At 42.2% G+C, this 11,459-nt stretch overlaps 1 protein-coding gene across 2 annotated transcripts; it reads left to right on the plus strand.

Moving 5' to 3' along the window:
* The first annotated feature begins 1,825 nt into the window (after positions 1-1,825).
* AQP4 (aquaporin 4) lies at positions 1,826-11,256 on the plus strand. 2 transcript variants are annotated; one of them, XM_061448610.1, is made up of 5 exons: positions 1,826-2,001; positions 6,127-6,541; positions 7,472-7,636; positions 8,004-8,084; positions 10,669-11,256. In XM_061448610.1, the coding sequence occupies exons 1-5, from the start codon at positions 1,928-1,930 to the stop codon at positions 10,945-10,947; spliced, it is 1,014 nt and encodes a 337-aa protein (XP_061304594.1). In that variant the 5' UTR covers positions 1,826-1,927; the 3' UTR covers positions 10,948-11,256. The 2 variants fall into 2 exon arrangements, with proteins under 2 accessions (XP_061304594.1, XP_061304593.1); XM_061448609.1 differs by having other exon boundaries at positions 1,827-2,116.
* The last annotated feature ends 203 nt before the right edge of the window (positions 11,257-11,459 follow it).

An 11,459-nucleotide genomic window follows, 5' to 3' on the forward strand; every position in this document is an offset into this window, starting at 1 on the left:
ATAAGCATGTTGTCAGGGCAAAACTACGAAAGCAAACTCAGCGCTGATTTGAAACAGCCAGCTCCAAAACTGGAAAGAAATTTGAGTTTATGTAGGCGCCTTTTGTAGTCTTTAGAAAAACAGAGGAAAGGATTTGTATGGCAAAGGTAGCTGTGGCATAAAAGGCTGAAATTATCAGATAATGACATTGCAAAATGCAGGTGGAAAAAGATGTGGCACATTCAAGCCACATCAAGGGAAGCCACAGGTGTTTAAAACAAAGCCCTGAAAATGAGCTTTTTATACAGTAGTAGCAGAAGGGAAAAAAGGAATGGGGTAAAAAATATTACGCAGAAGAACATCCTAACTGAAATCCTTGAATTGTGAGGTACTGCTACTGCAGCCTTGATGGAAGTTGGTCTGTGCGTATATGAAGAATTCAATGGTTTTATGTGCCATTAAGACAGTGTTAGGAGTCGAAGTTTCTTGATTCACTGTAGCAGGTTGTCAAGGGCATAGATGGAAAAAACAAATTCACCAACTGGAAGAGCAGAGCTGTGCAATGATGACTGCACCTCCTGTGAATGTCAGTTTTTTACTTTTTGTCCTTTATGACATGGCTTTAGGGGAAGAGCAGGCAAACATGAGAGAAACACCTACACTTGTATTTTATGATCACCTGCATTTAACACAAACTGTGATTGGTAAGTATTTAACACGAGCTTGACTTTTTTTATTGCTGTGTGTACAAATTTGTCTAGGGCATCCTGAACTGATAGTGTTATACATTATACTTGCTTTTCCCTGGTGTAAATTATTACCTACAGTCCCCTAACAGAGGAAGACCTTCTGTCCATGGTTTCCATGGCCAAAGTAGTTCTTTGGATCTTGCACTGTTTTCTAATGGTCAGAAGGATTATATGTTACAGTCTGTCCTGGACGGGCTGGCTGACCATTATGACAAACTTTGATTCTTTCTCTGTTGCTGCATGAATGCACAGCAGTAGATGTAGTTTCTCTGTGTGTGCTATTTTAACCTCATTTAACACTTGAACATGTCACTTACAATATTTTTGTATAACTTATGCAAAGATTCTTTTACTGCATACAGAGGCCTAAGCCAATATGGGGGGGGGGGAATCTAAATACTTTGTTCCATTTTCACCACTGTCTTCTTCAAGTGACCGTTTCTATGCATTCTCTAATGAAATAATTGTGCCTGGAAACTTGGGCAACTTTGGTTTTTTTCCTTTTATGTGAAGGGTTCTTTTTTCATTGGATTGTTTTGGTGCTGTAGAATCACGGAATCATAGAGCCATAGAATGGTTTGGGTTAGAAGGGACCTTAAAGCTCATCCAGTTCCAACCCCCCTGCCACGGTCAGGGACACCTTCCACTAGACCAGATTACTCAAAGCGCCATCCAACCTGGCCTTGAACACTGCTGGGGATGGGGCAGCCACAGCTTCTCTGGGCAACCTGTGCCAGTGCCTCGCCATCCTCACAGTTAAAGAACTTCTAATATCTAATCTAAATCTACCGTATTTCAGTTTAAAGTCATTACTCCCTGTCCTATCACTATATGCTCTTACAAAAAGCCTCTCTCAATGTGGGCACCATCTGAGTTCCTCCTGTCTAATTTCAACATTTCCCTTCAGTAGCCTCCCGCAGCTTTCCTCACTAGGCAAAACTTTATTGAATTTAGCAGCTTCCAACAAATAGCACCACTTTGTCTCGTCTGTAACCAGTAGAGTTCTAGTAAGGTTCTAATAGGCATTTTAGATGGATAAAGCTCCCTGGCTGCAGAGTTGTTTAGACCTTTTTTTCCTTCACACACAGGGCTTGGCAGAGAAAAAAATGAGAAACCGAGGAATGCTTCCCCGTGCTGCAGAAACACAGTGGGCTCACTTTGGGCTTCTTTTAAGCCCCTGAATCAATCTGCATATCCACATGATCTCAGATGACCCGCGGTCGGGGCTGCGGCGGCAGTTTCTAAGGCAGCCTTGGCCCGCCCGGAGCAGCAGGTAGGGGAGGGCCGCATGGTCGGGAGCCGTGCCACCCTCCCGCCCCGCGCCCCGAGCAGCGCACCCGCGCCCGCCGGGGAGGCATGAGCGACGGAGCTGCAGCTCCGCGCCGCGGGTGAGTGCGCGGCCCTCCGCGGGGCGAGGGGGGGAGGAGGGAGGGGACCCAGGTAGGGAGGCAGGCACCCAAACCGAAGATGACTTTATGGGAAAGCTTCGGGAGGGGGGAGAGGGATGCGCAGGAGGGACCTTCTCAGAGCCAGTGGGGACCCCTTCGCTGTCCGGTCTCTGGAGGAGCGCCCTGCCGGGAGTTTTGCCCCGGCGTTTTGCATCCAGGGGCGGCTCCCAGAGTACCGGGCTGCCCTCTCCGAAGGCACCGCCGGAGCCTTTCGGTCGTCCTTGGAGACCTTCGTTCATGAAGGGGGGCAGAGGGTTGTAAATCACTCTCTTTTTCCACACCCTAAAACTTTGTTTTATTCGGTGCTTGCGGTCCTGCAACGGACAGACGTGTGTACAAAAAGCTCAGCATCTGCACCTCCAAACAGCTGAGGTACCATGCTCCCAAAGCTCCCCTTCCCACCTCCTGTAGATACCCACGGCAGTCACCCATTCAACATCGTATTGGAAAATGAGGCAGAGTGGTTATACGCAAGTTCTGCGATAGTGTATTTATTTTGCTACTGTAGCCTTTCCCTCTCCCCCCCCCCCCCCCCCCCAAGCTGGCAAGCTAGTGCTTAATGTCCATTTGAGCTATAGCCGGCTGTGCCAGCACAGGTCGGGGAGTATGTGAGTTTGCTGCGGAGATGCCACTGTAAATAGCTGCGGCATGCTCAAACCTTTAGTGTGACAGTAGTGTCGTGTAGAGTGGCTGGCTACAAGCCACATCCAGGCTGTTTGCGTTTGCTCCACTTCTGGAAATGATACCAGTTAGAAAAAGAAGATTTTTTTGAATACTGACTTTTGTGCTAAAGACTTTTTTATTACTTATATTGTTAGGGCTTTGAGGCCATAATCATGCCTGCAGCCCTGATGGTAACCTGCTGTCTAAAAAACCACCTTGCATCCAATTAAACACACTGTGTAATCTTTTAGTCCAGACCAGAGAATTTCAAGTATGGCCACATGTGAAATTAATGTGTGACCGTAACATGAAAGTGTCTTTCTGGTTCTCTGTTGTATTTAAGGCAATCATGAGGAACTACTGCAAAAAAATTATTTTGCAACTTTAGTGGCAAATCTTAGCTGTTGGAAAGTCCCGTTTTGGTTTCAGACCTGGCACAGCCATCACACTCTCTCTGTCTCAAGCCTTTAAATTAACTGCATGCTAAAATATTGGGTGTTGGAAATGGTGTTGATTTCTGAATTGCTGAAAGCCTTTAGATGTGAGTGAAAACCTGGACTCAGGGCTCAAACACAACTATGAAGCTTTTATTAACATTTGTAGGGAGGTTGCTGTGGGGAAGAAAGGTGTGCAGGTAGAAAGAAAAATTTGGCCATGAGATCAGTACATTTTACTGGGTGTTGAAATCGCAGAAAAACAGACTGCTTCAGAGAAGTGTATATGCATTAAAAATAGATGCTTAGACCATTAACTGTCAAAGTACGGCTGAGGGTGTAGCTCTGCCATTTTGATTTTGTTTCCTTGTAGTATGCCATTTCAGAAGAACAGAAACTTCCTTTATGCTGGTGAGCAAGATTCTGTGTTTGAGTTATCCTTTTGGTTTGCATGCAGCACTTTTGCATTTTCAGGGCTATAAATAATATTGGCTGAATTCATTGGACATCATCTCAGCTGGATAAACAGTGTGAGATCTGCCCTTTGTTAGTGGTAGTCTCCTGCTAGACAGGCCCATGAGCAGTTCAGCAGATGGTGTGATCTTCTGGGTCCCCTGTCCCACTCTTTACATGTGTGTGCATGTGCACACACACCCTCACTCTTAATGTGTTCTTTCATGATGCTCCATAACTAACTCAAATTATAATATCAAACAGAAAACCCACTTTATATCCACTTCCACAGGATGAAGGGGTGTAAGTAATTTGCAGATCTCACTCTTCTCTGTGTAGAGAAGGAGATGGTCAGGCATACTCAAAGAAGTCAAGAGTCACCATGTGCCTCTATTCCATGCTCCAAAAACATGCATTACCCCCATAGAGCCTTTGGTGGTTAGGAACTTTGCAGAATTCTGCAGTATAACTCCAGAGCTTGTGTTTTGCTTAGCAAGTGAATGTTCGGGTAAATCCAGGTTGTGTCCCGACTGAGCTGGTGCTGAAAGGGTAATGAGTGCTGTTTCTCTTGTACATTCATGTTTCTTTTCCATGAGCTTCAGGATATGCTTCATTCCTATATAAAATGTTCGCTTGGGATATGCCCTGGGAAAATGAGCTTTTGTCAGAATGGATATAGCACCTGTGTCTTAAGCCACTAAATTCTAGTGAGGAAGTAGTAAGGGTGTGAGAGGTAAGCCTTTAGGTTTCAATCAGAATCTGGGTGTGGGATTCAAAGGTAAGGCTGACTAAATACCTGTGAGCTTCAGCACTGGGGAAGGCAATGATTTTGGAGTCATTTTGAGCAAAAAGTCTAGTCTATGTAGTTGGTCATTAACTGACTGTTAATATGAGATCTTACAGAAACATCTTTCTGTTTGTCTTGACTTTGACCCAAAATCAAAAGATTTTGGGGATGATTTTATTGTCTTTTGAGGTTCTACTTTCAATTCTTCTCTAGGAAAGCAAGTCCTTCTCAGGTCTCTCAGGTCACTTCACAAGCACTTTACAACAGCCATTTGTAGGAGAAAATGTAATTCTTGTTCTCATCTGAGAGTCTAGAGAGCTAAGATAGAGTTCAAATGACCTATCCAAAATACACAGTAAATTAGCATAAGAAATGAGACAGAAAAACAAATTATTTGCTTCAGTCACAGGATTAAATTGCCTTTCCCTAACTCACTGCAACTGTTAAGAAATTCATGGGCCATTCCTCTTGCAATAACTTGAAAAGGGCAGACATGCGTTTTATGCTTCTTTCTTATCTAAGTGGCATTAAATATGCATTTTAGCTCAGTTACCTTAGATAACTGAGCATAAATTCATCCATCTTCCATTTGAAATTCAGTTCCCAAATGTAGCAGCTGAATATTCTTTCCTTTGTTTTCTACTTTTTGGAGGCTTTGGAGGTTTTTTGCTTTTGTTTTTAGAGAGGAATCTTGTTAGCATTCCTCAGAAACTCATTAAAATGCTTCCCTTTTGGCTTATTCTCCTAATTTATTAATACCACAAATAACTTTTCTTTGGTGACCCACTTTCGTAGGTATCTGAACATCTAGCAATATTGTAACTTGTCAGGAAGGCAGTGTAGACTAACAAAAAGCATCTCCAGGCTGAGGGAGAAATCAAGACACTTCTTTCTTTGCCACATAGAGTTCTACACACCACACATACATAAAATACTGCTCTATTCCACAGCTTGGCATCCTCAGCCCAAAGGGAAGCACTTTATCGATTGCATGATTGATTTCAAGGTCAGAATTTAGGACTGCATCTATTCTCCTGGCTGTATTCAATTTTTACCCCACATCCACAGTGAAGAAACTGCTCTGCATAAATATAAACTGAAATACTGGTCTGAGTGTTCAAACAAATAGACTTTCTCTTATAGCTCCCAGGACAGCCTCCCAACACCACATTGTTACTAAAATCATTAGGATTTGATTAAGATACTCTTTTTTGTTGAATTATCATACCTGTTTTGTGAATAGTACAGATTTGCTTAGAAAAAGGGAACACATACTCATTTAATGAGCATGATGGTTAACAGGCCACTGGAAGTGGCAGGGCTGTACAGCCTCTAAGTCAGGCAAAAGTCAGCTATTGTGGAAGAATACACTTATTTGCATACTCATTTATTTCAAAAGATACAGAGATTGCTTTTTTGTGAACTGAAGCTGCAGACACTCAGTGGTCACATTCTAAAGGCAAACTGCTCCAATAGTGCAGTCTGTAGTTGTCCCAGCCTAAGGGTGCTCAACATTGCTATGTTCTCTCCAAAGTCTGTTGAATAGCAACCCTTAACAGGAGAACCTAAGGCTTATTTGGTGACTCCTAATGAAGCTTTGTTTTCCTTTTCAGTAAGTGTGGTCACCTCTGTAAGTGTGAGAGCATCATGGTGGCATTTAAGGGAGTCTGGACTCAGCCATTCTGGAAAGCAGTTTCAGCGGAGTTTTTGGCCATGCTCATTTTTGTCCTCCTCAGCCTCGGTTCCACAATCAACTGGGGTGGAGCAGAGAAGCCCCTGCCTGTAGACATGGTCCTTATCTCCCTCTGCTTTGGACTCAGCATTGCAACCATGGTGCAGTGCTTTGGACACATCAGCGGAGGCCACATTAACCCTGCTGTGACAGTGGCAATGGTCTGCACTAGGAAGATCAGCCTCGCCAAGTCCATCTTCTACATTCTTGCCCAATGCCTGGGGGCCATCGTAGGCGCAGGCATCCTTTACCTCATCACACCACCAAGCGTGGTAGGAGGCCTGGGAGTCACTGCGGTAATCACTTCTCCTCTGATTTGTAAAGTAGACTAGCTTAGAGACTAAGAAAATGCAATCAGTGTCATGCAGAATAAGGAGAGCTCAAGTAGAGATTTTGAGAGCTTGCTGGTTTATTTACAACATCTAGAGAGGGCTTAAATGTCTTCTTAGGATGGGTTTATGCAGCGTAATATCTATAGCTGTTCTTTTTATAGACGTTCTCTTTCCTAGAACTTCCCCAAATCTGATGACAGCAGGTAATGTTAATTTACATACAAAATTTAAATAATATATGCGTGAAATGCCTTTTTTTATGGGCTGGGGAGGGGGGAATGGATTCTATGCCGTTATGATGGAGATTGAAAAAACATCAATTTAAAATGACATACTTTTGAAATAGATTGTGGCTTAGATTTCAGCTTTGTTCTAAACTAATAAGGAATGCCATCAGTTAGCCCTGTTGCAGGACTTATTAAAAATGCACTTGAGCCACACACTGCTTAATTTTTAATTGAAATTTAAATTAATTAAGTCAGGGCTAATTAATGAATTTATAATTGAATAGTAAATTACAGTGCTCCCAAGAAAAAAAATGGTGAAGGGGAAGTGCAGCATTTGCAAATCCCTGTGTAAAAATAAACTATACTTCTGCAGTCTTAACTTTGAAGTTCTTTTTGGATGTTACTGTGAAGCCTTCTGTTCTCAGTCCAGCAGTAATTTTCCATGGCTCACAAAATAAAAAAAAATTACAACAATTAAAAAAAAAAAAGGTATAAAGGGGGCAAGGGAAAGGGATGGGATGACCTGTACCTTTTAAAGTTCAGTGGTGTCTTTCACTGTGTACCATTAGAAATATCTTTAATTGAAATACATTTAATGTACGTAGTGGCTTTTTGATTTACAATATCACCTTTTCTTCATTTCGGGTGTTTCTTTCCCTTCTTCCAGGTACATGGAGATCTTTCCGCTGGCCATGGACTCCTGGTGGAGTTGATAATTACATTCCAGCTGGTTTTTACTATTTTTGCCAGCTGTGATTCAAAACGAAGTGATGTCACTGGTTCAGTAGCTTTAGCAATTGGATTTTCTGTTGCAATTGGACATTTATTTGCTGTAAGTTAACGGCTTCTCTTTAAAAAAAAAAGAACTATTTTCTCTTTATAACTACTTCAGAAGTAAATGCAAACTTCTGTGGCCTTTGTAGATGCTATAGCTATATAGCTGCTATATTCTTTATGGATCCACACCAAAACCCTTTGAAGTAATATGGGGGTCTCCTTGGGTAGGGTGTTGCATCAGAACTTTTCTGCTTGTTTACGTAATGACTTTGTTAATTTTGTGATAAGACTAATGAGAGTGACAATAATCACTGTCAAGATGAGAAGCCAAATAAACCAGTTTCCCATAGTACAAGGACTAACAGAAATTAAATAACTGCCTTCATGACTTCATACCAGGTAACATTTTGTCTCTGCTTTAGATCAATTACACCGGTGCCAGTATGAACCCTGCCCGATCGTTTGGTCCTGCTGTCATCATGGGGAAATGGGAAAACCAATGGGTAACTCAGCTTTCATGATTCCTTCACTATAGTGACAGATATCAGGATTTTCCATACGTCATTTGCTCTTAGTTACCTATCCCAGTACACCCCATAGAGACCGTCCCTGAGGAAGACAGGTGCTGACCTGCCACAAGCTTAGGTGTAATTATACTCATCTGCTAGGACTGCAATGCAGTATACAGCACATTGGAACAGCATCTTGCTGTTCAGAGGCCATTTTATGGAGGCAGTAGCTGGGGTAGAAAGGAAATCATATAAAAAGTTGAAAACAGAAAAAAACACAACCCAGGGAGAGACTGAAAGAATTGAACTATTAGAGAGAAAAATCCTCCGAGGCAGATTGCAACCCCCTGGTCACACTGGTGAGAAGTTATGGAAGTAGATCTGTCGGCTTCACGTTTCACCTGGTTCTGCAGCAAATTGGGGCAGACGTATAAAATGAGAGCAGGGACCCTCTGCGATCTGCTTCCCAGGGGACAAGCTGTCTCAGCAAATGCTTGCAGTCAGAGATGAAGGGGTTGCAGTCTGGTCTTTGCAGACCAGACCAGATGCTACCTGCTTCAATTTGAAAGCATCAGCTTAACTAGGAGTATTTGTGGAGGAAACGATTTGATAAACTGATTCTAAATGATGCAGTCATTTTCTATAGCATCCCACTATTAAACTTATTAAAATCCAATTCATATATTCACATTTTATAAGGGAGAGATGGATTGCAGCTCAGCCTCACCTAATTATACACAGGGAAAGCACTTCTAGGAACACTTTCAATACTAACTGTAAGAGGTGCATATTACAGTACATATATGGATTTCCTTGATTTTTAAAGTATGAAGCCCACATTGCTCCCACTGCAGCTAATAACAGAAATAGTATTGTCTTCAGGCCCTAAGGCTCCAATTCTGCAAACACAATCCCATGTGTAACTTTGTTCCCAAGAGTTATCCTATTGAGGCAGATTTCCCCAGTTATCAGTGAATGGCTTGTTCATATGAAACACTGCTGTAGTTTTTCACAAGATTAATTATCCATACTCTGAGGGAGCCTGTAATTTCTAACTAAAGCTATAAACAATAAACAAATGTACCATGGAGAAACTTGTAGGAGAAGCTTATCTACTGTCCTGGCCACTTGGAAAGACAGCCTCTTCCCCTCCTCCAGGGCACTGACATTAGCATGCCATTGACAGAATCTTCTGCACCTACTAATGTTACCAAACTGCTGCATGTCATGCTGAAATAGATAGGTACCCTACAAAGTTGTGCGTGTCAGTTGTATTGGCCTATTCCGATTAGCTAGTCAGGTCTCTGACTGCCTGTTGCATTCTGCAGGATCAGAAGCCAACTTTGGATTATTTAGGAAATGTAAGTCCAAAATACTGAACTAGATCTGTGTATACACTAGGAAAGGTTTTGTTTCCTTAGAAGTTCATTGCCACCTTGAGTGAAAATGCAGAAAGAAAATCACTTTTCTACATTGGTGCTTATTTTGCGTGTGATCTTGCAAAGAGTCCATTCATGCTGTCTACAGCTGTCAATGAGTGACAAAAATTTAGAGGAGGCCTCTTAGAAAAGGATGGATCAATGAAACTTGACAAAATTATTTATCTTTGAAGCTGTGGGCCTGCTTCTCAATCGTCTTACCCTGTTAGTTTAAAAGGAAAGCTATGCCAGAGCAACTATATGTTGTATGTGAATACAGAGCTTTATTTGACAAGCACACACGATCCCACCAGGATCTGTGGCCTTTCTTTATCTTGAGAAATGTTACAGCTATCATTGATCCAAATAATGATAATGAAGGACCTGTACTTTTGCTTTACTGGACAAAGTTTAAAGAGGGGATAAAAGCTACTTTCTGTTAACAGGAGAAGGTAGGGCAGCCTGAAAGGATGCCTATGTGTCTATCCATGGGAGGCAACCGTAGTTCCACTGCCACTCAGCCAGTCTGCACCGTAACTTTGGTAACCAGATATGTAGACTGAAATCTTTTTCAGACATCAGAGTAGGAACTGTACCTCACTGACATGTCAGCATAGGTCCCTCTTCTCTGATCTGTGGGCTCCACTGCTTGGTGATTCCCTAAACTGGCATGAGAAGATTTTTTAGGGAAGAGACAGACCCAGGGATGTGAGGTATTTTACATGACTGGATTTAAACTGAGTAAGGAGTATTTCTAAAGGGGGTGAAATGAGAGAGAGAGACTGGGATGAAGCAGAAAAAAATAATTACCCAGGACTAATGCCATTAGCTGCCTAAGAGACTGCCTTTTGACCAACTTCATGTGTGATTTTACAGCAATCACTTAATTGCTGAGCTCCAGGTCACCATCTGTGATACCTATGTTAGTTAAACTTCTCTGCCTCATAAACTGTTATGATGGCAGATAGTCCCCTGGTTCATGAAAGCCAGGGGACTATGTGACCATGCAATTCTGGAAAATTGGTTTTAACATTTGGGCCAGGCATTTTGCAGAACATTTTCTGGGTGAAGTCTGTAGTGACATGCTTTTCTCTTGAGATCATGGCTTCTTTATTTGCTCTAGAGCCTAATGCTTGTCTTTTTTCTTCCACTTTTTGCAGGTATATTGGGTGGGACCAATAATAGGAGCAGTCCTTGCTGGTGCTCTTTATGAGTACGTCTATTGCCCAGATGTTGAACTCAAGCGCCGTTTTAAAGATGTCTTCAGTAAGGCTACCCAGCCATCCAAAGGGAAGTACATCGAGGTGGATGACAACAGGAGCCATGTAGAGACCGATGACCTGATCCTGAAGCCTGGCATAGTTCATGTGATTGATATTGACAGGGGTGAGGACAAGAAGGGAAGAGATGCATCCAGCGAGGTGTTGTCTTCTGTATGACTAGCAAGAAGCACTGAAAACAGAGAGCAGCCTCCTAGCACGTCCACAGATATCCTTCCACCTATTAAAGAAACAGATCTCCTCTAGACTGAGCATCTACCATTCCTTAAAAGGTATGGTGTGGGCAGCTGAATGGTAATGGTGTCACCAAACCATACTCCTGCTCAGTTGCAAGATTAGGACTTTGTATAATTAGGATTCCCCATCAATTATTCCAAATTAGGACTTGTTCCTAGTATTTCTCTTTCCTTCTTTCTGGAACAACCAAAAAGTAAAAAAAAAAAAAAAGAAGAAGAAGAAGAAATGGAAGTATTCTTCTTTAATAAATCAGTCAATAATGAGACAAAGATAGAGATGTTTAACATTCAGATTGACAGTTAAGACATACCAGGAAATGCCTATAGACATGAAGACCTACTTATCAGATTGTTCTTCTGACACTTAATTGGCTGTTGTCAGCTCCGATTAGAACATCGCATCCATTAAGCATTCTCTGTGAGGTTCAGGGACAG

The sequence above is a fragment of the Pezoporus flaviventris genome, unplaced genomic scaffold (genome assembly GCF_033815535.1).
Source record: "Pezoporus flaviventris isolate CSIRO_AGI_PZ_B2104156 unplaced genomic scaffold, CSIRO_AGI_Pfla_v1 ptg000007l, whole genome shotgun sequence".
In the NCBI taxonomy this organism is placed as follows: domain Eukaryota; kingdom Metazoa; phylum Chordata; class Aves; order Psittaciformes; family Psittacidae; genus Pezoporus; species Pezoporus flaviventris.

What these genes read in the sequence shown, in the direction of transcription:
- AQP4 (XM_061448610.1), top strand. Translation starts at nt 1,928, where the DNA reads ATGATCTCAGATGACCCGCGGTCGGGGCTGCGGCGGCAGTTTCTAAGG. An exon ending in CAATTGGACATTTATTTGCT is followed by an intron (nt 7,637 to 8,003) that starts GTAAGTTAACGG and finishes TCTCTGCTTTAG; the next exon opens with ATCAATTACACCGGTGCCAG. An exon ending in GGAAATGGGAAAACCAATGG is followed by an intron (nt 8,085 to 10,668) that starts GTAACTCAGCTT and finishes CACTTTTTGCAG; the next exon opens with GTATATTGGGTGGGACCAAT.